We start from the raw sequence: 24,674 nt of genomic DNA on the forward strand, positions 1-24,674 counted from the left end.
CAGAAGAGCCAGAGGGGTCCCACCATCCCCTGCCCAGCCCTCAGCCCCTGCCTTGGCACCGCTGGCACCAGGACGGGGGCTCACACACCCTCAGCAGGATGGCAGTGCCATGGCCCAGCTGCAGCAGAGGGATTTTCCCCTCACCCTTTTCCTGGGCTGTGGGATGAGTGTGGAACCAGGGGGTGCTCCTGTGTCAGGAGCTGAAAGCAGCCACAGGTAACACTTGTTCTTGGATTCATTTCCATCCCTGTCTTTATTTTGTTAAACAGCCATAAATTTGTCTCTGTAGTCACAGAGAGGCCTTTCATGAGCATGTGAAGCTGGAAAGTCCCACAGGCTCATCTGACCATGGTGCTGGTGACCTTGGGAGTCTCCAGTTTTCCTCCCGGTGTAACTCCCAGATGTGTGTAGGGGTGTGGATCCCTCAGAGGGAGGCAAAACAATGCAGATGGGATTTTTTTTTTTTAGTGTGATTTTTCAATGTGAGTTTGCAGGTGTGATTTTTCAGTGTGGCTTTCAATGTGATTTTGCAGATGGAGTTTTTCCACCATTGCAGGTCTGAAGCTGAACACCGAGTGATGCTGCTGCCCCCAGAAATCACATTTGTGAGTAAATTTTAGAAGGAAGAGGGAAGTGGAGCCTGTTTGCAGTTTGGCTGCTCTGTTGGCTCTTCCCACGGGCTCACGTGGTGCTGGGTGCCAGCACGTTCCCTTCCTCGAGGGGCTGTCACTGATTCCCCCGGCCCCCTCTGAGGTCTGGGGGGACCTGGGTGCCTTTGTGGGTGTTCCCAGATGGGTCCTGGAACCCTCGGTTGTGCCCCAGGACCCCAACACGGGCTGGGCTGGGGGTCCCCAGTCCTGAGAGGGGTCAGGAGCACCATGGAGAGAGGGGCTGAGCTGGGGTGGGGCAGTGAACTGGGGCTGGGGGAGGCAAACTGGGGCTGAACTGGGAACTGGGGGAATGGGGCTTGGAGAGCCAAACTGGGGGGCTTGGGGGGCAAACCAGGCTGGGGGTGCAGAGGGCTGTGGGAACTGGGGCCAGGGTTGGGGGGAGTGAACTGGGGCTGAGGGGGGCGAACCGGGACAGGGATTGGGACTGGGGCTGGGGTTTGGGAACCGGGACAGGCATTCGGGATCGGGGCTGGGGTTTGGGAACCGGGCTGGGGTTTGGGAACCAGGCCAGGGATCTGACTTGTGGCTGGAGTTTTTGAACCAGGCTGGGGAGACAAACCAGGCTTGAGGGGCGATCAGACTGGGACTGAGCCTCGTGTTTGCGGCAGAGTGAACTGGGGGTGGGGGTCTGAAACGGGACGGGGGGAATCCGAACCGGGACTGGAGGGGTCCGAACCGGGGCTGGCGGGGTCTGAACCGGGGCTGGGGTCAGATCGGAGGGAGCGGTCGGGGCGGTGCCGCGGGGCGGGTCCGGCCGGTGCCGCCCCACCTGGCCGCGCCGAGCCGAGCGCTGTGCCGGTGCCGGTGCCGGTGGCGATGGCGCTCCGGGGGTCGCGGCCGCGGGGCCGGCGGGCGGCGGGGGGGTGGGCGCCGTGCGCGGCGCTGGCGCTGGGCTGGGCGCTGGGCTGGGCGCTGGGCGCGGAGCCCCCGCACCGCTGCCGCCCCGACCCCGCGCTGCTGCCGCCGCCGCTCCGCCGCCTGGGCGGCCCCGCGCTGCTCCGCGCCGCCGTGCCGCGCCTCCGCGGCGGCTGGAGCCCCTGCCAGCTGTACCGCTACCCCGCCGGCAGCCCCCGGCCCAACGGCACCGCGCCCTGCACCCGCGGCTGGCACTACGCGCTGCCCGCCGCCGGCCTCCGCGCCAACCTCGTCACGCAGGTGGGCACGGGGGTGCGGGACTGGGGGTGCCGGGGCTGGGGAGGGCGGGGGACCCCGGGCCTGGGGCAGCCTGCGGCGCTGGAGGGGGTGAGGGGTCCGTGGGTAAAGGAGGGAGCTGGGAACGCTCTGGGGGGGACACCTGAGAGGAGTCGGGGGGAACAAACTGGGGGGTCCCAGCCACCAGAGCCGGCTGGGGGTCCGGAAATGATCCCTCGGGAAAGGCCTGGGCGTGCAGGGGCAGCAGTGACCCCTGGAGGGGTTCGGGGCTGGCTGGGGGAGCCCTGGGGAAGGTGCTGAGGGGCTGCAGGGTGGAATCACCAGTACTGTCCCCCCACATGTGTCCCACATCTCTGTTTGTGGGGTGGGGGCTCTCCAGGAGCCCTGCACCCCTGCCCATCCCAGCCCTGTGGGCAGTGCCGGGGGTCTGCCAAGCCCCCCTCGCTGACCCCTCCCCGCTGTGTCCCCGCAGTGGGACCTGGTGTGTGCCTCGCGCTGGAAGGTGCCCCTGGAGCAGACCACGCACCTGCTGGGCTGGACCCTGGGCAGTGTCACCGCCGGCCTGGCCTGTGACAGGTAATGGGGGTCCCTGGGCAGCCCCGCGGGCAGGGGGCACCGTGCCCAGCCCCTCACAGCCCGTCCCTGGCAGGTTCGGCCGCCGTCCCACCTTCCTGCTGTGCCTGGCGCTGGCCGTGCCCGTGGGGCTCGGCGTGGCACTGGCTGTGGATTTCCTCATGGTCCTGGTGGCGCGGCTGCTCTTTGGGGCAGCGCTGGCAGGAGCTTTCCTCGCCCTTTATGTGGCACGTGAGTGTGAGGGGGGCACCCCGAGGGGTTTGGGGGCTGGGGATGCTCCAGGGTGCCCTGGGGTGCGGGATGGGCTGGAATACAGGATGCTCTGGGGTGCGGGGTGCTCCAGGCTGTGGGGTGTCCCAGGATGGAATACAGGATGCTCCAGGGCACAGGGTGCCCCGTGTCCTTGGCACCCACTGTGGCCCCTCGCCCCCTGCCAGGGCTGGAGCTGTGTGACCCCCCCCACCGCCTGGGGGTGACCATGGTGGCCGGGTTCTTCTGGATGGCCGGGGAGCTGCTGCTGCCGGGGCTGGCCCTGCTGTGCCGGGACTGGCGGGTGCTGCAGGGCGCTGTCACCATGATCCTGGCCCTGCTGGCTGCCAGCTGGTGGTAAGGAGCCCGGGCAGGGGCTGCGCGGGGCTGGGCTGTGCCCGGGGCTGGTGCCAAGCTGTTCCCAGCCCAGGACACCCCGCCCGGGGCTCTCCAGAGGAGTGGAACCCCCCACCCTGGGTAAATGTTTGCTCAGTTTGGAGCTGAGGGTTTCTGGGCAGCGTTGCTTTGAAGCCAGGTGGGAATGGGAAGGTCGGTGCTGGAGGGTGGCCAGGCCCGTGGGGATCCTGTGACCTGACTCCCGGCCCCAGGTGCCCGGCGCTGCTGCTGGAGCCCCCGCGCTGGCTGCTGGCCACACGGCAGCTGGAGAGCGCCAGGAGGAGCCTGCAGGCGCTGGCCGAAGACAACTGTCCCCAGGACAGCCTCGCGGCGGGTGCGTGGGGCACTGCGAGGGCATCGGCCCCGTGCCCAAGCCTGGCTGCGGGGTGGTGGGACAGAGCCGGCTCTATCCCCGTTTCCCCTCTCCCGGCAGAGCTGGAGGCGCTGTCCGAGGGGCCCCAGCGGCCCCGGTTCCACTCGGTGTGCGAGATCTGCGGCACCAGGGTCATCTGGAAGAACGGCGTCATCCTCGGCTTCGCGGCGTGAGCGCCGGGGGTGCCGCGGGGTGAGCCTGGGGCTGGGGGTGCCACTGGCGGCCCCCTGACCCCGCTGTCCCTCAGGTTCATCGGCTCCGGCATCCGCCACTGCTTCACCCGCAACCTGCTCCCGCACCTGCCCCACTTCTTCTCCTCGCACCTGGCGCTGCTGGGCACCGAGGCGGCCGCCTGCCTGTTCGTGTGCCTGACGGCCGAGCGCTTCGGGCGCCGCGCCATCCTCCTGCTCTGCACCGTGCTCACCGGCATCTCCTCCCTGCTGCTGCTGGCCCTCACCCAGTGTAAGGCCCGCGGGACCCCCGGACCCCGCCCCAGCCATGGGGGCAGAGGAGGGTGCGGGGTTTGCCCCTGATGTGCTTCACCCCCCGCAGACCTGCTGGAGCTCATCGTCCTCACGCTGTCCGTGGTGGGCACGGCCGCCTCCCACGCCGTCACCATGCTCAGCATCTTCTTTGCCAGCGAGGTTCTCCCCACCGTGGTCAGGTGAGGGGGAGCTGCCCCGTCCTGTGCAGCCCCGGAGCGGGGGCACGGGCAGAGCCCCCTGAGCGCGTTCCTCCCGCAGGGGCGCCGGCCTGGGCCTGGTCCTGGGCGCCAACTTCGTGGGCAAAGCGGCGGCGCCCATCACCGCCATCCCCAACAGCCGCGGCTTCTTCCTGCACCACGTCGTGTTCGCGTCCTTCGCCATCCTGGCCGTGCTGAGCATCATGCTGCTGCCCGAGAGCCAGGGCCGGGCGCTGCCGCAGTCCCTGCAGGACGGCGAGAGCCGCCGCCGCCCGCCCCTGTTCCGCCGCGGCCCCCGCGAGGACCACCTGCCCCTGCTGGCCCCCCGCGCCCTCCCCCACGACTATTCCTGCCTGGCCGCCCCCGGCAGGAGGACGCTGCGCTCCCCGGAGCCCCCCCGCGAGATGTAGCGGTGCCCGGGGGGCTGAGCAGCGACCCCCGCCCGGGGAGCGGCAGGAGGGATGGGCTGGGGCCGGGTCCCCGCGGCGCGGGGGGCCTGGGGCGGGGATGGAGCCCCCCGGGGGTGCCCCCGGAGCGGCGGCGCTGGGGGCCTGGGGCGGGGATGGAGCCCCCCGGGGGCGCTGCCGGCTCCCAATAAAAGTGCCTTGTTTCTACTGGTGTGGGGGGGGGTCACGCAGCCCCGCCACCAACCCCCGCTCTTTATTATGGGGTGCCCAGGGGTCTCCTCGCCCCCTCCCCAGATGTGCGGGGCTCACTCCGGCGTTCCCCCCCCCCAGGTTTGCTGAGCTGGGCTCTGCGGGGTGTGCGGGTGTGCACCCCCTGCACGGAGCCTCTCGTTGCACGCGCGTGTGCAAAGCCGCTCCAGCCGGGCATCCTGTGCGGGTCCATTGGTGAAGCCGCCGCTCTGGGCATCTCCTGTGTGTGTGTGAGCTGCCCCCTGCCCCGTCCCTGCCCCAGCCCCTCCTGGGTGTCCCCTCCTGCCCCTCCCCGCTAGTGCCCGTACAGGTCGGCCAGGCGGCGGAAGCGGGGCCCCCACTCGCTCAGGTAATCGTAGTCCTGGTCCTCGTCCGTCAGGCTGGACACGATGGAGCTCAGCGGGCTGGCCACCGAGCCCGAGCCCTCGTAGTCGTAGATGAGGGCGGTGTCATAGGGGGGCACGCTGGGGTCGCTGTCCGCCGCCTCCAGCCCCTGCGGGGACAGGGGGTCACCGCCAGCCCCCCGTGATTGGGGACTGCCGGGGGCTGCCGGGCCCGCACCCACCTCATTGATGAACTCCTCGATGTCCGAGGGGCTGCTGGGCAGCTTGCGGGGGCCCATGGGGGTCCCGGAGCTGAGCGGGGCGTCCCTGCGCAGGGGGGGCCTGGCCCGGGGCGAGAAGAGCTCGGGGTGCCGGAGCTGGTTGATGTCGTAGGCGTCCTGCGGGGCCGGGAGGGGTTTAGGGGTGCGGGGCTGAGCTGCGGACCCCCGGCACCCCCCTGCCCACGGTTCCTGCTCACCTGGTCCTCCTCGCCCCCGCCCTGCTCGTCGTAGTTGAGGATGTTGTCGCGCATGTCGTCCCGAGAGCGCTGCAGGAGCCCCTTGCGCAGGGCCCGGCGGCGGCCGCGCACCCGCGCAGCGCCCAGAGCCGCCAGCACTGCGGGGACACCGCGGGGACATCGCGGGGACATCATGGGGACAGCATGGGGACAGCATGGGGACACGGGACACGAGTGTGAGCGTGGGGAGGCACGGCGGGCACGGGGTGATGGCCGGGGTGGGATGCAGTCGGGCTGGGAGGAGGGATAGGGGTGGGATTGGGATTGGGGTAGGATGGGCAATGAGGGGGTCGGGATTGCGGTCAGGAGGGGTTGCTGGGCAGGGGGAGGCGTTGGGGGTCATGGGTGGGGTTGGGTGGGAGGCCAGGCCCAAGATGGGGCGCTGGGTGGGGGTCAGGGTGACAGAAGGGGCTGGTGGGGCTCGGAGGGGTGGCCCGGACCAGCACGGGGCTGGGGTGGAGGGATGGGGGGAAGGACGGTGGGGGTCCCACTCACCGAGGAGGAGGATGGTGCTGCCCGCGATGATCATGAGCGCCCCGAGGGTGATGCCGGCCCCGGCGCGGGCCGCGGCCAGAGCCCCGTCCAGGCAGGCGCCGTCGCGGCCGCAGTGGCACACGGAGACGTTCAGCAGCTGCTGCTGCTCCCGCGGCGGCGTCCCCGAGTCCCGGAGCAGCAGCGGCAGCGAGTAGGGCCCCTCGGGCAGCTCGGCCAGCACGGCCAGCACGGCGTGGGTCACTGCGGGGTGGGCAGGGGTCAGCGGGACCCTCCGTGCAGCGTCCCCCCTGCCCTGAGGCTGCCCCTCACCATTGAAGCGGGCGAGGCTCCAGTTGCGGGCGAGCTGCGGGTGCTGGGGGCTCAGCTGGAAGTGGAAGGGGGCGCCGTGCGGGGGGCGGTCGTCGTCGGTGGCCCCCAGGAGCAGCGTCCCCCCGCGGCCCGGCCGCCCGCAGAGCACCCCGGCCGGCGGCTGCAGCTGCGGAGCGTGGTCGTTCACCTCCAGGATCTCGATGGACAGCGTGCCGGTGGCCGAGAGCGGGGGCTCGGCTGGGGACAGAGCAGGGGCTCAGCGGGGGCAGCGGGGCCGCGGGGCCCGGGGGGCACCGTGGGGCTCACTCACCATCGTCGCGGGCGAGCACCAGCGCGATGTACCAGCCGCCCTGCAGGAAGGCGGACGGGTGCAGCAGCTCCCGCTTGGTGCGCACGGTGCCGCTGTGAGGGTCCATCTGCAGCCAGTCCGCGGGGTCGTAGAGCAGCGCGTAGCTGTGGGCGAGGGGCGGTGAGACATCGCCCCCATCCCGGCCCGGGGCCGCGGGAGGGGAGCGGCACTCACGAGAGGCTCTGCAGCTGCTGCGTGTCGGGGTCGCTGGCGGTGTAGGTGGTGATGGCCGTGCCCGGCGGGGTCCCCTCCAGGACGCTGACCCGCCGCGGGTTCTCGCGGAACGCGGGCGCCTCGTTCACGTCCCGCACCCGCACCCGCACCGTGGCCAGAGCCCGGGGGCTGCCGGGGGCCGAGGGCTCCAGCGGCCGCTCGTTCTGCACCGACACCGTCAGCTCGAAGCGGTCCCGCACCTCGTGGTCCAGCGGCTGCGGGAGGGGCCGGGGGTCAGCGGAGCCCTGAGAGCCCCGGGGACCCCCGGCTGCCCCCTGCCCACCTTGAGCACGGAGAGCACGCCGTCGTTGGTGTGCGGGTCGGTCCGGATGGCGAAGGCGCCCTCGGGGTCGCCCTCCAGGATGGTGAATTTGGCCAACCAGCTGGGCGAGCCCGCCAGGTCCTTGTCGTGCACAAAAACCTTGCCCACGTCCACGCCGGCCGCCTGCTCCTCCACCTCCATGGAGAACTGGGGCAGAGCGGAGCGGGGCTGGATTCTGCCCCTTTGGGGGGCTCAGACCCCCGGGGGGGCAGCTCCCGCCCCGCTGAGCCTGGCTCATCCCCACATCCTGGTACCTCCTCCTTGGTGAACTCGGGAGCGTTGTCGTTGATGTCCTCCAGGTAGATGACGGCCATGGCCGTGGTGGTCAGCCCGTCCCCGGACATGTCGGCCGCCTGCACCGTCAGGTTGTACACCCCCATGGTCTGTGGGGAACGGGGGGCCAGAGCTGAGCCCCCAGCCCCAGGGAGCACAGGGATCCCCCAGCTCTGCCCACCCACCCTGTCCCCACGCTCATGGATGGAGCTGTGGTTTCCCCATGTGGGGTGCCCGTGGCTGCCCCGAGTGCCGGTGCCCCCCAGCCCCATCCCGGTGCCCCCACCCCGGTACCTCCCGGTCGAGGCCGGGCCGTGCCGTGCAGATCTCCCCCGTGGTGGCGTTGATGCTGAACATTCCCGCAGCGCCCTGCTCCAGGATGGAATAGCGCAGGGCCGCGTTGTCCGTGTCGGGGTCGTCGGCGTCGGTGGCATCCACCGTCATCACGCAGGTCCCTGTGGGCCCGGAGCACCGGTGGGTGCTGGCTCGGGACTGGCTCGGTGCCCCCATCCTGTCCCATCCCATCCCAACGAATCCCATCCCAGCCCGGCCCCACCTGGCTCAGCGCCCTCCACCACCCTCCCGGTGAACACGTCCTGCCGGAACAGCGGTCGGTTGTCGTTCTGGTCCACCACGATGATCTCCAGGTCCGTGGGCTCCTCCAGGGTGACCCCGCCCAGGTCCAGGGCGAAGGCTCGGAGCTGTGGGTGCAGAGTGGGGGTCAGGATCTCCCTGGGGACACAGGGAGGGGCTGGGGACACCCAGGACCGTCCTTACCCGGTAGCGGTCGTGCTCCTCCCGGTCCAGCATGGCGTTGAGGAAAACCTTCCCGCTGAACTTGTCGATGGAGAAGATGCCCAGAGGCTCCTCATCCACCCCTGGCCCTTTGATGCTGTAGATCACCCCGCCGGGCTGCTGCTTGTCTGACTTGATCTGCCCCAGGAAAATCAGGGCTGGGGGTCCCAGGCTGGGGTCTGTGCCCCTCTGGGGTGCCCCTGTGCAATCTGGGGTGCCCCTCTGTGAGCTGAGAAGCTGGGGGCTGTCACCTACCTGCACCAGGAGGTGGGGGATGCGCTTGTGGTTCTCCGAGACGCTGATGGGGGGGATCACCCAGGCCCTCTTCACCCGCCGAGGGGCCTCGTGCTGGCCCCAGGCCTGGGGGGCTGCAGCTCCTGCCTGGGCTGGGCTGGCGCCCTGGGGGGACACGGTGCTGCCAGAGACCCCAAAGCTCCGGGCTGGGGTGGGATTCCAGGGCAGTGGGCAGGGAGCTGCCCCTGGGCTGGGGGTGCACAGCGGGGTACACGGTGCTGGGTCCCCCTGGTGGGGCTGGGGTTGGGTCTGGGGACAGGGGACACTGGCAGGGGACACTGACACAGAGGCCACCCAGCTTGCCCAGGAGCTCTGTGCCAGTGTCCCCTGGCACCCCGGTGTGGTGGTGATGGGTGTCCTGCTGGGCTCACCAGGAAGGGGTGCCCCACAAATGGCCCTGGTGGTTCCCTGAGCATGGGCTGTGCCCCACAGGACCCCTGGGCAGGCAGCACCCACCATGGCCTGCCCCCCATGTCACTGTCACCACACAGATGTGGCAGAGAGAGCTGGGGGCTCAGGGGTCAGTTTGGGCTGTCAGTGTGACCCTGGGGGACAGGGCTGGGGTGCTGGGGGGAGGCAGAGGGAGTTGGGGGCCTGGGATGGAGCTGGGGGCTGTGAGGGGAGATTGGGGATGGAAGCAAGGGCGACAGGAGTTCTGGTGGGCTGCGGAGGGGTCAGGGAGCTGTGGGGGCAAGGATGGGTTATGGGGCTGTGTGGGACCGAGGTCAGGGATTTGGGGTGAATGTGGGGGGACTGTGGGAGCTGGGGGTGGGGAGGGGACAGAGAGGTGTGCATGCAGCCACCCGCCCCCAGCTCCGTGCCACCCTTGTCCTGGGCCCGGGGACAGGCGCTGTCCCCTCCTCCCAGGGAGCACATCTGGGCAGTGCCAGCCTTGCACCCACATCTGTGCCCAGCTGTGCCTGCACCGGTGGCTGTGTGTGTGCCCCTGATGGGGGACAGGGGAAGGGGGCAGTGGGGCTGGCTGTGCTGGGGTTCCCTGGAACTCTGGGGGCCGTGTGTGCCCCTGATGGGGGACAGGGGACCGGGGCAGGGGGGCTGGCCGTGCCGGGGGTCCCCGGGAGGGGCTGTGGGCAGGGGGCTATGTCCCAGCCCCACGGGGTGGGCAGCACAAGGGGCTGGTTCTGAGGCTCGGGGGCTGCGCTGTGGCCTCCAGGTCTTTCTCTGCTCCCTCCTCCAGCAGGAGAAGCCCCCCGCCCGTCCCCGGGGGCCGCTGGAGCTGGGGGGGATCGGGATGTGAGGGAGGGATGCTGGCGGCCCCGTTCCTGTGGGGCTGATCCCCTTTCCTTCCCCTGCCCTGAAGCAGCCGAACGCAGGCTCCAAGCCAGAACCCCACCGGCCCCTGTGGCTCAGGCCTGGGACCAGGATGAGGGGCTCTGGGGGGGCCTGAAGGGACAGGGGGGTTCAGGGAGCCCTGGGACCACAGCTGGGGTGGGAAAAGAGGAGCAGGGCGTCTTTAAGCCGCTAACCCTCCCCCCGAGCCCATCTCAGCCCATCCCGGCCCAGGCGCGGGCAATGTGCCGGAGCCGCAGGCCCCCCCTGCCGCCGCCATCTGTGGGGTGGGAAACGCCTCAAGAGGGGCTCCGAGCCCCCATCGCCCCCAGCCCCATCCCCGCTGCCCCCACGGATGAGTTCCCACGAGCTCTGGGGTCCGGCCGACCCCCGGCTCCGTGTCAGGCTCCCCATCCCAGGCAGCCCTCCTGGGGCCGGGGGTCCCCATCCCGCCCGGGGTCCCCCGGTCCCCCCGCGGTCCCGGTGTCCCCCAGGCCTTACCCGAGCGCAGAGCGGGGCGAGCAGGCAGGCGAGGAGGAGCGGGGGGCCCATGTTGGAGCGGGGCACAGCCCGGCCGCCGGCCCCGAGCTGAAATAGCGGCGGGCCTGGCTGAGTGACAGCACAAGTGCTGCGGGCACCGCACCCCCCGCGGGCAGCTGGGCCCGCCGCCCCCGGCCCCGGCCCGCGCCCCTGCCCGGCCCTGCCCGGCCCGCGGGGCCCGACGGGGGCGGTGCGGGGGCCGAGGGGGTGCGGGGCGGGGGGGTCCCCACTGGCCGGGTCGGGGGCGCGGGGCCGGGCCGGGGGAGCAGAGCCCGGGCAGGGCGGGGGGAACGCGGCAGCTGCGCCGGGCGCGGGCCGGGGATGCCGCGACGGGGCGGGCGGGAGGGGGAGAGACGGGGCCGCTGCCCCCCGGCTGCTCCGGCACCGGGACAGGGACAGGGACCGAGACCGGGACAGGAACCGGGATAGGAACCGGGACAGGCTCCGACACCGACAGTGAGACGGGGACCTGGACCTGGACCTGGACCTGGACCTGGACATGGACCTGGACCAGGATCAGGACAAGGAGAGGGAGAGGGACCAGGACCGCTTCTTCCCGCCCCGCTCGGCCGCGCCTCCCGTCGGGGCGAGCCCGCCCGTCCACCCCCGGCCGTTGCCGGTGCCGTCTGTGTTGGCGTCGGGCCCCGTCCCAGAGCGGAGTCGGGAGAGGGACCGGCAGCGTCCCGGGTCTCCCGGGCCCGGCGGGTTCCCACCGGGCGGGGGCTGCTCCGGGAGTCCCGACAAGGCTCTCGGGCCCCGCTGCCTCTCCCGGCGCTGTCCCCGACCCCCGGTCCCGGTGCTTTCTCCGACCCCCTCGGGCAGTCACAGTGCTGCCCTCGACCCCGCGGCCAGTCCCGGTGTTTTTGTCCACCCGGTCTCGGTCCCAGTGATTCCCCCGACCCCGGTGCCGGTCCCGGTGCTTCCCCCGACGCCCTGTGCCTGTCCGGGTGTCGCAGCCTTGCCGTGGCACCAGGTGGCAGCATCGTCCCGGCCACCGGCCCCGGTTCCGGCGGTCCTCGCAGCCCGCGCTGCCTCACCGGGAGCATCCCCATCCCCGGGGGACCCCAGTGCAGCCGGGATGGAGACCCACGAACCCCCGGGCAGGGCGGCGTGGGCGAGGAGTTCCTGCCCTCCCGGGAAACCGAGTCCTGGGCTTGGCAAGGAAGTGAAAATGTGTCGGTGACACTGGTGGCACCGTCTGGACCCTGCTGGGCAGCTCTGGGGCCCCTGCCCAGCGTTGTCCCTTCCTTGGGGATAAATGTCCTGGGTGCCCTCGGTGCGGGTGCCCAGCACGGGGATGGGGAAAGGACACAGGAGGAGGGATGAGGGATGTGTCCCGTCCATAGCCAGCAGCTGAGCTGTGCTATGAACGGGACACATAGCCAGCTCACACTCAGAGCCGGTGAGTGTCGGGCACGGGTGACCCGCGGCGTGGCCGGGCCGTGGCGGGGGCAGCGGCGCTCACTTGCCCGTCTGTCTGTCCGATCCCATCCGTCCGCCCCGCCGCCCCGTCACCCCGCATCAGCGTCAGGGCGAGGAGCGGCGCTGGCCGGGGGTCCTGGGGCCGCCCCCGCCCCTGCCAGCCCTGCCAGCCGAGCAGATGTTCCGTGCCACCGGCACCGAGCGGGCAGGGCGGACGTGATGGCTCTGACAGGGCTCCAGCCCCGCTCCTGGGGACAGGGCTGGGCACGGCTGCGGCACGGGATCTGTGACAGCCCCTGCAAACCGCGGCTCCTGGCATTTGGGATCCCACAAATTTTGGCCAGCCCAGGACTGGGACTTCCCGCGCTGCTCTGGGCGCTGGGTCACTCGATTTTGGAGGGCTCCCCCTCCCATGGCACCCCTGAGCTGCCCAGCAGTGCAAGTGTCACTCACGGCTGTTGGGAGCAGTCGTACCCCACTGTGTGTGCTGGGACAGTGACATCCCCAGTGTAGGGGGCAGCTGGACCTGCCATGACCTCCGTGTGGCACAGTCGTGTCCCTCAGGTGTGGTGTGGCGCACTGGGACCAGCTGTGACCCCCGTGCAGTGCCTGGGGGGGTCAGGGCAGTGCCCAGGGGGCAGAGGCAGCAGCTGGGAGTGCAGAGGTGCCACACGCCAGCACAGCCCCATAAAGCACTGGAGCTTGGGTTTTATATGGCAATAAAAGATAATGTCAGCTATAAAGTGCTAGAGCAGGTCCTGGCGTGCTGAGCTGGGGGGCACAGAGGGGTGGGCAGCCCCCAGCTCCCTGGGGATGCCAAAGCAGGGCAACACATCCTCGGGGTGAGTGGGTCCCCAGCTGGGGACACCCCCAGCGCTGTCACGGGCTGAGGTTACGGTCAATGCATTAAAGCTGCTGCTTTGGGTGGTTGTTGTTGTTGTTTTAATGGTTTTATTGGGTGATGCTGGGCCGGGCCTGGCAGGCCCTAATGAAGGAGATTGATGGCTTAATCGCCTGCAGCCATTACGGGGTAATTGAATGGTTGTGTACATATGATCCCACCGTCAATGCCGTGTGGCTGGCAAGAGCAGTGCCTGGAGCTGGGGGGACACACCGAGCCCCACTGCACCCTGAGGGATGCAGTGTGGGGGGAGCAGAGCCCACGACCTCAGGATCCCATCCATCCCCACGGTCCTGGCTGTGCTGGTGTCCCCGGAGGTCCCCAGGTCCATCCAGTGGCACCAGGTCACCCCATCCCCACCCAGCTCAGCTCCACTCAGGCCACTGTGACCAGGTGTTTTACTGATGCTTTTAATTAACAGGCCCCAGCTACAGGGATGTTCAGCAGCGTGGGAGTGGAGCTGGGAGCAGGAGGGCCCAGCAGGGATGGCAGCCCCAAACCGGGCTCAGGCCTGACCCCCTCCCTGTGGGAATCCCCGAGGAGCAAACCTGGCACAGCCCCAGGCTGGTCCCTGCCGAGGTGTGAGTCCAGCTCCTCATTCAGAGTGTGACAGCCAGGTGTTTTACAGTATTTGCTACCTGTGATCATCCATCACAGCAATCGATAGCGTTCCTGCAGAGCTTTATTAATGATCTTGTCACCGGGCTGGTGCGGGGTGCCCGGGGTTGTCGAGAATGATAGATCATTAAGAGCTTTTGCTGCTATTTATTCTCCAGTGACCTTGTCTCTCTCCATTGTTGCTTGCTTAAGAGTTATGAATGCGAGACATGATAATTTGATATTGATCTATTTGGTAAGTTAAAAAATTTACTGCATCGTTGATGTTTTAACAAAGGGTGGGCTGGGGCCCTCCCGCTGCTGTGGGCTGCACACGTGTGTGTCCCTGTGCCTGCCACGTGGGACAGACACACACTGAGAGGCGCCTCAGGAGCTCTGGGTGTCCCTCGTGTCCCCATCTCAGGTCCTTTTGAGCCTGGAGTACGGAAATCCAGGAGATGCCACAGTGGGCAGGGTGTGGGGATGGACAGAGCGGGCCCATGGCCAGACCCCAGTGCCGTGGGCTGGAGAAATCCTGTCCCCATCCACACCCCCTTCCCCTTTTTCCCAGCCCCACTCTCATCCAGCCCCTCCCTGCCTGCTGTGCCCAGCACCGTGTGCCTGCCATGGTCCCCTCCATGTCCTCCCAGATTTTTGGGGCTCTGGTGACCCTAACAAAGGAATCCCTGTAATTACTCGTGCTCCTTGTTCCTCCTGCCCTCCCTGGTGCTTCCAGAGCCCCACCAGCTGCTGGGAAAGCTGGGGCTGCCTGTCACCCCTCAGCACTGGACAGGACCAGAGCAGATGGACCCACTGGATGGGGGCTGCTGTGCCCCACTGGCACCATCGACCCTCTGGGGCTGGCAGCTCATGTGTGGAGTCAAACAGGACAAACTTCCATGTAGAAAGGTGGGATCATCATGAAAGGTGGAATTCATTAATAGAATACTGGGGTCACTTGGTGGTGGTGGACGAACTGGATAATAGAGTCAGTATTTATGTATGATTTTAGATTTATTCTTTATTTCTGCTGGGAAATCATTCCCTGTGAGGGTGAGGAGGTCCTGGCACAGGTGCCCAGAGCAGCTGTGGCTGTCCCTGGATCCCTGGCAGTGTCCAAGTTTGGACAGGGCTTGGAGCACCTGGGACAGTGGGAGATGTCCCTGCCATGGCAGGGGTGGCACTGGATGCACTTTAAGGTCCCTTCCAACCCAAACCATTCTGTGATTCTGTGATTCCTGCAAAGGGCTCCCCACAAGGAAACCCCAACCCTGCAGCTCTGGCTCAGCTCAGCCAGGAGGGACAAACCCTATTTTTATTGGACATTCATCAAGGGCTAGGCTGCAGTCAGTGAGCCCAGAGCTGCCAGGGACGATCCGCTGGCTCCTCCTCAGGGGCAGAATGCCCTGGATCAGGGCCAAGCCCCCCCAGGTGGGCCCTAGGCTGGGTAAAAGCGTTTCAGCAGCTCCTTCTTGTTGACTTTGCCCATCTGGTTGCGCGGGATCTCCTCCACCACGATCAGCTCTGTCGGGATGGCGTAGGGAGCCATGGTGTCCCTGGAACACCAAACTGGGCTGTCACAGCTGGGCAGGGCCAGCTGAGCCTTCCCAGGAGCCCAACCAGCCCCAGCTGGGACCTCCACCCACAGCCCAGGAGCCCATTTAAGCTCAGGCCCCCGGAGATGCGGCAGGATGTTTGTTCCCAGTTTGTCTCTGCAGACCCTGCAGCTGGGATCAGGGATGTCCCCAGGGCAGGGACAGTGCTGTGAGGAGTGCAGGGCCCCACGTGCTCCCGGTGCCAGCCCCGAGGTGCCGCAGGTGAGTCCCTCCCGGGGCATGTGGGTGACAGATCAGCGATCCCAGCCCCATTCCGAGCGCAGGGGGGCTCTCCTGCCTTCTGCTGCCCGTGTGTCACCAAGCCCGGGCCGTGCCCAGCGCCTGGCACTGGCTCCAGGGTGAGATGCCGAGGCTGCCGAGCCCCCGGAGCCCCGGGCGGCCTCCTGCCACCGCCACCAGCGCCCGGCCATATGGAGCCGCCAGCTCGGGATGGCGCCTGTCGCCGCGGAGCACCGGGCACGGCGAGAGCCGCAAAATGAATCACTCTGAGGAGGGACATGTGTCTCCTGCCAGCAGTGCGAGAACGGGGCCCGGCCAGCCTAAGTGACATAAAACATAAAGGGGAGAGACAGGGCGAGAGGGAGAGGCGGGCGGGGAGCGCAGCCGGACCCTGCGGGGGATTCGCGTTCAAGGGCACCGGAGCCGCGTCCCCGTCACGGGGCTGGGGACCAGAGCCGCGTCCCTGTGACAGGGCTGGGGACAGCCACATCTCTGTCACAGAGCTGGGGACAGCCGTGTCCCCGTGAGAGGGCTGGGGACAGCCACGTCCCTGTCACAGAGCTGGGGACGGCCACGGGAAGAACCGTGCAGGGAACACTCTGGGAGGGGGGCCTGGGCAAAGCCCCCTGCCCGGCACCCCCAGAACAGCCTGGGGGATCCCCAAGGCTGCAGGTGGGGCATGGAGGGATCTCCTGGCTGGGTCATCAATGTCCCCAGCACGGGATTTAGGGATGAGTAGCCACCTAAGGCACAGTGGTCATCTCTCCTGTGAGGAAAAGCTGAGAGAGATGGGCTTGTTCAGACGGGAGAAGAGACTTTCTATGAGAACTTTTTTATCGGGCCTGGAGTGCTTGGACAAGGTGGGATGGCTTCAAACTACCAAAGGGAAGGGATGGATGGGATATTGGGAAGAAATTCTTCCCTGGGAGGGTGAAGAGGCCCTGGCACAATTGCCCAGAGAAATTGTGGCTGCCCTTGGATCCCCTGGAAGCATCCAAGGCCAGGCTGGACAGGGCTGGGAGCACCCTGGCCTAGTGAAGGTGTCCCTGCCCATGGAAGGGGTGACACTGGGTGAGCCTTAAGATCCCTTCCCACCTAAACCATTCCATGACTCTGTGACCCTCTCCATGAGGACACTGCTGGCTTTGAGCCTGCTCCCCTGTCCCCTCCTGGGGTTCTACCTGGCCCAGTCCTTGAGGTCCTTCACGGAGAGCATCTGGCCCTGGCGCAGCTTCACCACGGCGCTGACCCGCTGTCCCCACACCACGTCCGGGGGCCCGATCACTGCCACGTCTGCAGGGACAGCAGGGACCCTCAGGGACCTGGGCAGCTCCTGGGGCCCAGCTGGGCACAGCAGGGCTCAGGTGTGAGGGGGAGGGAAAGGCCACGGGATGTCAGCACACACCTGCGATGTGGGGGTGCGCCAGCAGCTGCCGCTCCACCTCCAGCGCGCTGACCTTGAACCCCCCGTTCTTGATGATGTCCACGGAGGTGCGGCCCTTGATCCAGTACACCCCATCCTTGTAGGCTGCTGTGTCTCCTGGAAAACACACAGCTCCATCAGAGGCTGCTCCTTCACCCCCTCTGCCTCTCCTGGCACGGGGATGTGGCACTCTGCTGGTGCTGCAAGGGGAATGGGCTCCCGCTGCTGCAAGGGATGGATATTGGGAAGGAATTCCTGGCTATGAGGGCGGGCAGGCCCTGGCACAGGGTGCCCAGAGAAGCTGTGGCTGCCCCTGGATCCCTGGAAGTGTTCACGGCCAGCCTGGACAGGGCTTGGAGCCACCTGGGATAGTGGAAGGTGGAGTGAGAGGAGCTTTAAGGTCCTTCCAAATGAAACCATTCTGTGATTCCACCAAAAAAAAAAAAAAAGGGGGGGGAGGGGAATGACATTGGGAAAATGAGCCTGTCCTGAGCAAGATGTTTGGTCCAACCTGTCCTTCCCACAGGTGTGATCCCATAATCAGCCCAGCCCAGGTACCACAGAAGTGCCAGCATGATGCAGTTTTCACAGCCCATTTCCAGCTCACCTCTGGCACTGTGGTGCAGCAAAGGCCCAGGGATTTAAACTGTCAGGGCAAGGAAGCATCAGAATCAGTGCTGAAAATCCAGGCTGCTCCCCAGAAGAGCTGTGTCCCTGCTCAGCTGGCAGCTGCCAAAATCCTGAGCAGCTCAGCCCAGCCAGGGAATGATTGATTGTTCCTGTATTTGCTGCCCCTTGGCACTCTGTGGATGCTGAAGGCTGTCTGGAATGTTCTGGAGTTGGGGAGAGTTTGAAACTGGGGCTCTCGGGGTGTTTGGCTGCTTGGGGTGGGGAGGAAGCCGTGGCTGCTGTGATGAACTGCCTCCTGCACCCTGAGCCTGGGGTGTGTGACTGACACACAGTGGGACAGGGGACAGTAATTAACTGGTGGCACTGGAGAGGCAGGAGCTGCTTATTCACACAGAGAAGATGGGGAGAGGAGAGGGAATTCAGCCCTGCCCCAGTGGCACACAGCTCCCATGTCATTCTTTGGGGTGTCAGCACAGGAAACCAGCCACATTTGCTCTCCCTGTGCCCTGATGGGGTGAGTGATCCCTGACAGTTCTGCTCCCCACACAGATCCCTGCACTGCCCTGGCAGCACAGCCCAGGCAGGGGATCTGTCACATTATTATTGTGACTGCTGGGAGCTCCTGGGACCAGCTCTGCAATTCCCCCCATCTCCTCCTTTCCATCTCCTCTCCAGCAGCAGGCCCTGGCTGTCAGTGCCCACTGACAGCCCCGAGTGCCCTGGGGATGCCATCCACTGAGGACAGCCCTGTCACCCTCTGCCCTGCACCATCTGCTTCCAGCCCAGCACATCAGGCAGCACTCCCTGCCTCCCCAGCCAGCGGGGGATTCCAGAGCAGTGAAAAGGAGATGCTGAATTTGCTCAGCGACTGTCCCCAGCAGGGCTGAGTGTCACCTCCAACGTGGGGCTGCCCTGAGAGCCACAGCAAGGACTGTGCCTGTCCTCCTGGGGGTCACAGGTGAGTTCTTACCCCATGAGCCACCAGTGCCTGTCCTGGGGGGTCACAGGTGAGTCCCTGCCCCATCCATCCCCCAGCCCTGCATGGAGCTGCTGCTGCTGTGTCCCTTCCATCCCAGCTGCTCCATCCAGCAGGATGCAGCTCAGAACCACAACCAGCACTCCCTGCCCCGGGCCAGCTGCACCAGAAAGGAATTTTGGCAGATGAGAGGAGGGTGTGTGACAGCCCCTCTCCTGCCCTGCCTGCCTGGGGCACTGCACCCAGCTCCTGTCAGCACACAGAGCAGCGGCAGCAGCACCTCATGGCACGTGGGGCCGTGGGATTGCTGCTCCCTGACAGCAGCCGTCACTGCTACCTTTGGATTTGTTTCAAGATGCTCAGTGGGCATCTGTTCTGTGAAATGTTAAAGGCTCTGCTGAGCTGCATACTGAGCAGGCTCTGTGCTGGTGGGGGCTGCCCTTTGCTGGAGTTACAGGCAGTTACAGATATATTTATCCAGTAAAAAACGTAGAATTAGGGGAAGGTTTGGGTTGGAAGGACCTTAAAACTCATCTTGTTCCACCCCTGCCATGGCAGGGACACCTTCCACAATCCCAGGGTGCTCCAAGCCCTGTCCAGCCTGGCCTTGGACACTTCCAGGGATCTGGGAGCAGCCACAGCTGCTCTGGATAACCTGTTTCAGCCCTCACCACCCTCCCAGGGAGATGCAGAAGGAGACACAGGCAATGGAGACCAACATTTCCCAACTCAAACTGCAGAGATTTCTGCCATGAGGTTCCTCAAGTTGCAAAATCCTCGCTGCAAACACAGAAGGGCCCTTGGGACTCTGCTGCAGTTTGAGCACCTCCTTCAGTGAGTGCTGAGACCTCGTGGGCACCCAGAGGCTGCTGGAGCTGCTCCCCAGGGTGTGGAGAACAACAAGAGCCCCTCTGCTCCTCGAGCTGAGCTGCAGGATCAAACCCTCACCTGTGTCAACACCCTCACCTGCACAGGGTGGTTTGTTCCTGGCAAACACAGCACAGCTCCCACATCAAAGCCACAACCAGCTATTGACCTGGGGAACACTTGGGCTCAGGAAAGGAAACGCTGAGTGGCTTTGGGGAGCTCTAAGGTAGCTGAAGTATTCATTAAAAGATTACTTCTTAGGTAAATCAGGTGACTTCAGCCTGGTTTAGACAGAGGGTCAGGATTGTTCTGGGATGTGCTGGACAAACAGGGACAGTGCTGGCTTTGCACTGGGGCTCTGGGAGTCCAGGATTTCAATCCTGCATGTGGCTGATGAGAGGTGAGCCCAGCCCAGGCTCCTCACCATCCTGCTTGGGGCACAGACGTCCCCCGGGAGCCCGTGCCTGTTTGCCAACAGGTGTCACCAGCTTGGTGGCAGTGACAGCACAGACGTGCGAGCCCGGAGTGGCAGGCGGGGCCGGCCCGGAGCAGGCGGTGCCACCGCGATTTACAAACTGTCCCAGAGCTGTCACCAGGCTCCCCCGGCTCCTGGAGCTGCCTCCCCGCCCCACGGGACCCCTGCACCTCCTCCTTGGTGCTCAGAGCTCCACAGGGACCTGGCAGGAGCTTCCCAGGTGATTTCAAGTGTGGTGCCAGCTCTGGGACAGTGAAAAGGTCTGTCAGGGCAGAGGAGCTGGTGCTGCCCTTTGAGTGGGGTGCACAGAAGAGAATCCACTTGGAACGGGAAGATCAGTGAAATCTTTGTGTCCTGCCACAGTGGATCTGAGAGCAGGGATGTTCCTGGCCTGGCTGTGCTCTGGGTGCTCTCCCAATCCAAGGATGGGCACTGCCAGCTTGGAACCAAAGCCCACAGCCCTGTGCCACCAGCAGATCCTGCCTCACCAGCATCACTCCCAGGGATGGGGCTCTCTGCAGCTCTGATGTCCCCCCTTGCCTGTCCCAGCTCCAGCAGACCAAGTGCTGCACTGCAGAAAACACCAAGAAACAGCAAATGTCCCTCAGAAAGGCAAATGACTTTGCTGATTATTTCAGCCTCCTGCTCTGAGCAGTTCATGCTCCAGCCCGGAGCTCCAGGGGATGCTGGGGGGCTCCTCCCTGCCAGCAGAGAATGTGCTTGGAGCACTTTCAAATATTAATTAGACCCTTTTGCTGTTAATGAATCACTCCTGATTTTTGCAAACTCTTGGCTCCATGCAGAGCCCAGCCCAGTGCTCCTCAGAGTGGGGACAGGGAGCAGGAATGTCTCACAGCCACTCCTCCAGGTGACACAGAGAGCTCCTCTGGGGACAGCCACCATGTGCCACCCACGGGCAGCCAGCAGAGCTCCTGCAGACCACACGGTGCACCTTGGGAGTCTATGTTTGGGTTTTTTTCCCAAATTCCAGGAGGAATTCCCTGCTGTCAGCTGCTCTCCTGCCATGAGGATTCCTCATTTCCAGAGGGAAGAGCCGAGCACATCCTCCTGCATTCCTCTGGAATTGCTGCTCTCACCCAGTGAGCATGTGGGGGGGACCAGCAAGCTCCCAGCTGGAAAATTCCTGGGAATCTTGCAGGGAATAATCAGTCTTTGCCCTTCTCTGGTGCCTTTCAGCAGAGGATCCCCAAGCACACTGATCCAGAGGCTGATCAGGCACAAAGGGAACAGCTGGGGATGAGGAGCAGTGGGCAGGAGGCTCTGGATCTTTGCTGTACCCTGGCATTAACTCCTACCTGCCTCCCACCTCCCTGGAAGCACTGCTGGAGCTGCTGGTCCATCAGGCTGGGCAGAGCTCAGCCTCTGGCACACACACCTCACTCATTAGGTTAGGATTTATTTTCCAGGTAGGATTGGTCCAACAGCCCAGGCAGGTGATGAAGAGCCTGATCCACACCTCTGGGAGAGCAGAGCCAAAATCTGGGAGCTCAAACCCCCTTTGCCAGGTGAGCATTTTGCAGGAGCAAATCTCCAACCCCAGCACCCACAGCTGGATGGGGACCAGCCAGGGCTTGTGATGGTCCCCCTGACCACTGAGAGGATGCTGGCAGCAAGGTCCTCCTCCATCCTCCTCCTTCCTCCTCCTTTCAGCAGAGTTTTCCTGCCTGCAGATCAGACCATGGGAATGCTCCTTCACAGGCTTTGGAATCCTCCTGCTCCACATGCCTGTCACATTTCTCACGTGCTTTCAAGTTCCCCTGCTCTTTCCAGGGCACTTTAGTGTCCCAGCACCCTCCTAAACCCCTGGGAAGGATTTTTTTGCAGGTGGCACAGACACAGTGGGGCTGGGCAGCTGCTGAGTGTGGCACAGCAGTGACATTGCTGTGCTCACTCTGCCTCTCTTCCCATCCCTCTGGGCACGAGCTCCCAAGCCCAGTGCAAAGAGAAATGGTTTGTTCCCATTCCCAGAGGCTCCTGTGCTGGAGAACAGCCACAGTGCGGTGGATAAATGATTATAAGGCGGGTGCTAAAGGCTTTTTATAGGAATTAGATAATCCATCCCCTCTGTGGGATGGGTGGCCGAGCGCTGCCTCTGTCACAGGCATCCACCTTTCCCTGCCCCCACACCAGGAAAACTGCATGCACAGATCCCCCATCTGCTCCCATCCATCACACCCTTCACTCCAGTTTATTAGCTGGAATAAATCATAAATATTTCATTATATATCAGCGGCGCTGGGCTCGGGGAAGGTGCAATCCATCACCCTGCTCCCCCGACCTGCACAGTGCAAGCAGCTTTCCAGTCTATTAAACAAGATTGATACAGTGTGCCAGCCTGGTGGGGCATTTATCCATGCAGCCCTGGCACAGGGAGGGCACAGGATGCATGGGCAGCACAAATCCTGCAGAGCAAGAGGCAGAGTCCTCCTCCAAGCCTGCCATGGGAATGATGTTGGCATGAGGAATGGAATTATTTAGCTTAAAAAAAGCCCTTGGAAAAGGAAATTCCACCCATTCCCCAGCACTAACCCATGTCCCCAAGTGCCACATCCTCATGGTTTTAAATCCCTGCAGGGATGGAGGCTCCACTGCTGCCCTGGGCATCCCTTCCCATGAGGAAAGCTCCCCTGATTTCCAAGGCTGTTAAATACCAGGGAAGGCTGCTCACTCTTGTCCTGTTGCTTGCTCCCTAGGAGAAGACACCATGGCAAAGCAGGGCCCAGCTGAATCAACACCCTGCCTCCAACAGGGACCTTCCAGCGTGTCCCAGCTCAGGAATTGCCCCTCATCCTCCAGGTGGGACCTCTCTCCAAGCCACATCTCCCTGCAGGACCAGCAGCACCCTCACTGTGGGTCACCCTGTGCTGGAATCCTGTGCTTGGGTGAGTTCTCAGCACCTGAGAGATGCAGCTCAGCGATCCAGAGCCTTGCTGGCACTGCTGGGATTGCTGGGAGCCATCCCTGCTCCTGCAGGGGTTGAGGCTCAGCAGCACTGATGAATGTGCACAGATCTCTTTAATGAAATGCTGAATGATAGGCTGAATAACTGAGCACCTTTAGCTTGATTTATTGCGTGGAAGTGAGGAATGCCTGTCCCTGCTGTCAGCCATCTTGGCTGCCAACAGAGGTCAGGAGCACTAATTGTAGCTAATTAACATTAATTAGACTGGGGAAAGACTGGGTCTGCTCTCCCCAGTGATCCCCATCCACCCCAGCCCTCCAGCACTCCCATTCCCTGGGAGCAGGCTGCTCCTGGTAATCCAAATCCATCTGAGATCATCAGCTCCTGCCTTTCCCACCTTTCTCACCCTGCTCAGAGCAGGAGGGTGAGACCTGCCCGGCCCCATGTGCAGCTCCCTGCTCCCTTTGGAGTGTGTCCCAACCCTGGAGTGCCTGCTGGGGGACACCTGAGTCCATCCACCCTCAGCAGCTCACCTTGGGCTCACAGGAGATCCTGTCCAAGGGCACTGGGGCTGCTCGGGGCTCCCTCTGTATTTGGACAGCCCACGATCATTAATAAAGCATCAAAGGCTCCTGAGGGGGAGAGTCTGAAACTTCCTCAAAAAACCACACGTATATTAATTGCACAGCAATTATTCCTCTCCCCAGCAGCTCCCTGGTGCAGGACAAAGCCTTTCCTGGTGTCCCTGCCCTGCCCAGCGGAGCCAGGGCATGGGGACGGGCTGGCACTGCCTCTGGGCCCAGCTGCTCTCCTGGCACGGGCAGCCCTGGCTGGCAGCACAGCCCCAAACTGCTGCCAGCATACTCCAGCAGGGCCCAGGACCAGGGAGGGGAGAGGCTCAGCAGCTGCAGATCTGTCCCTGGGCTGGGCACAGGCAGGGCAGCTCAGCCTGGAGCTGCTGCTCCCCAGGCAGCCCCAGCTGCACTCACAGAGCCAGGGTGAGGAGATGCTGGAGCCAGGCTGGGACACCTGGGGGGGCTCACCTGGACAGGAGAGGCTCCAGGGACAGCTCAGAGCCCCCAAAGGTGCTGCAGGAGAGCAGGAGAGAGACTGGGACAAGGATGGAGGGACAGGACACAGGGAATGGCTTTAAACTGAAAGGGGGAAGGGTTAGATGGGATATCAAGGAGAAATCCTTCTCTGTGAGGGTGTGAGGCCCTGGCACAGGTGCCCAGGGAAGCTGTGGCTGCCCCTGGATCCCTGGGAGTGCCCAAGGCCACGTTGGACAGGGCTTGGAGCAGCCTGGGACAGAGGAAGCTGTCCCTGCCTGAGGGAATGGGCACAGCCCCAAAGCTGCCACAGCTCCAGGAGAGTTTGGACAATGCTCTCAGGCACAGGCTGGGATTGTTGGGTGTCTGTGCAAGGCCAGGATCTGTACTTTGATATCTTAATGCATCCCTTCCAGCTGAGGCTATTCCATGATTGATCTGGGAAAGGCTTTGGGTCATCTTCAAGCTGCCTGCTCCCAGGAGAAAGGGGTTAAACAATGCACTCCCCACTCTCAAAACTTCTCCAGAGACTCCTGGAGCAGCCAGCATGAGGAGAAAATAAAATCAGAAATAAATAAAAAAAGAAGCAGGGCCCAGGCTGGAATGAATTCCTGTCATGCTCTGTAGCAGGGAACTTTGTATTCCACAGGCAGCAGCTCTGAGCCTGCTGTCAGAGCCACGCTGGGAGAAAGGGCAAAGCCCTGCTGAGATGAAAGAATGGGAAGCACTGGAACAGCCTCCCCTGGCATTTACACCTGGAAAAAAAAATAAATCACTCAAGGGCATCTCACAAAGAGCTGTGCTAATAAGGCTCTCCCCCCCACGCTGTGTGGCTGCGTGGGACATGGAGCAGTGCCAGCAGAGCTGGCAGCAGCTCAGCGACCTGCAGGGGAAAGGAGCAGGTAAGGCAAGCCTGATTCAAGCCTGAGCTGAGCTCTGCCCACCCTGCTTCCAGCCAGGGGACAGAGGGGCTTGGGCACCTGCCCTGAGTGCAGCTACCCCTTGTCTTGGCTCATCTGTCAGAGATTCCTTCCCCTCACACAGGTATTTTCCAAAGGCTCCTCACATTTACTGCACCCCTCAGCAGGGTGAGAAGTCAGGCTG

At 64.6% G+C, this 24,674-nt stretch overlaps 3 protein-coding genes and 1 long non-coding RNA gene across 9 annotated transcripts in view; 2 read left to right on the forward strand and 2 right to left on the reverse strand.

The window, feature by feature from the left end:
• The first annotated feature begins 563 nt into the window (after positions 1 to 563).
• SLC22A31 (solute carrier family 22 member 31) lies at positions 564 to 4,710 on the forward strand. 3 transcript variants are annotated; one of them, XR_010441722.1, is made up of 10 exons: positions 564 to 605; positions 2,296 to 2,399; positions 2,473 to 2,627; positions 2,834 to 3,002; positions 3,254 to 3,375; positions 3,475 to 3,583; positions 3,662 to 3,876; positions 3,967 to 4,078; positions 4,158 to 4,592; positions 4,648 to 4,710. XR_010441722.1 is itself a non-coding variant. In XM_064723378.1 (9 exons), the coding sequence occupies exons 1-9, from the start codon at positions 1,488 to 1,490 to the stop codon at positions 4,504 to 4,506; spliced, it is 1,674 nt and encodes a 557-aa protein (XP_064579448.1). In that variant the 3' UTR covers positions 4,507 to 4,710. The 3 variants fall into 3 exon arrangements, 1 of the variants encoding a protein (XP_064579448.1); XR_010441721.1 differs by lacking the exon at positions 564 to 605 and adding an exon at positions 1,488 to 1,826; XM_064723378.1 differs by lacking the exon at positions 564 to 605 and adding an exon at positions 1,488 to 1,826 and having other exon boundaries at positions 4,158 to 4,710.
• On the reverse strand, positions 4,628 to 10,576 carry CDH15 (cadherin 15). The gene is made up of 14 exons (XM_064723377.1): positions 10,434 to 10,576; positions 8,604 to 8,747; positions 8,331 to 8,486; positions 8,110 to 8,254; positions 7,848 to 8,008; positions 7,535 to 7,663; positions 7,242 to 7,427; positions 6,920 to 7,173; positions 6,707 to 6,849; positions 6,397 to 6,633; positions 6,088 to 6,327; positions 5,554 to 5,690; positions 5,318 to 5,473; positions 4,628 to 5,245 (listed from the first exon to the last, which is right to left on the reverse strand). Exons 1-14 carry the CDS (start codon positions 10,482 to 10,484, stop codon positions 5,048 to 5,050), a joined length of 2,337 nt encoding a protein of 778 aa, XP_064579447.1. The 5' UTR covers positions 10,485 to 10,576; the 3' UTR covers positions 4,628 to 5,047.
• A 3,819-nt stretch (positions 10,577 to 14,395) lies between these two features.
• ACSF3 (acyl-CoA synthetase family member 3) overlaps positions 14,396 to 24,674 on the reverse strand; it is a 53,294-nt gene continuing 43,015 nt past the window's right edge. For all 4 annotated transcript variants that reach the window (XM_064723547.1, XM_064723548.1, XM_064723549.1 and 1 more), the window contains 3 exons: positions 16,633 to 16,767; positions 16,409 to 16,520; positions 14,396 to 14,948 (listed from right to left, as the gene is read on the reverse strand). In XM_064723547.1, coding sequence (XP_064579617.1) covers positions 14,831 to 14,948; positions 16,409 to 16,520; positions 16,633 to 16,767 — 365 coding nt within the window. In that variant the 3' untranslated portion in view covers positions 14,396 to 14,830. The remainder of the gene's footprint in view (positions 14,949 to 16,408; positions 16,521 to 16,632; positions 16,768 to 24,674) is intronic.
• Positions 15,079 to 23,199, forward strand: LOC135452986 (uncharacterized). The gene is made up of 4 exons (XR_010441743.1): positions 15,079 to 15,209; positions 17,956 to 18,238; positions 21,026 to 21,124; positions 22,313 to 23,199. It is a non-coding gene; the product is annotated as an uncharacterized LOC135452986 (long non-coding RNA).

The sequence above is a fragment of the Zonotrichia leucophrys genome, chromosome 11, assembly GCF_028769735.1.
Source record: "Zonotrichia leucophrys gambelii isolate GWCS_2022_RI chromosome 11, RI_Zleu_2.0, whole genome shotgun sequence".
Taxonomy (NCBI): Eukaryota; Metazoa; Chordata; class Aves; order Passeriformes; family Passerellidae; genus Zonotrichia; species Zonotrichia leucophrys.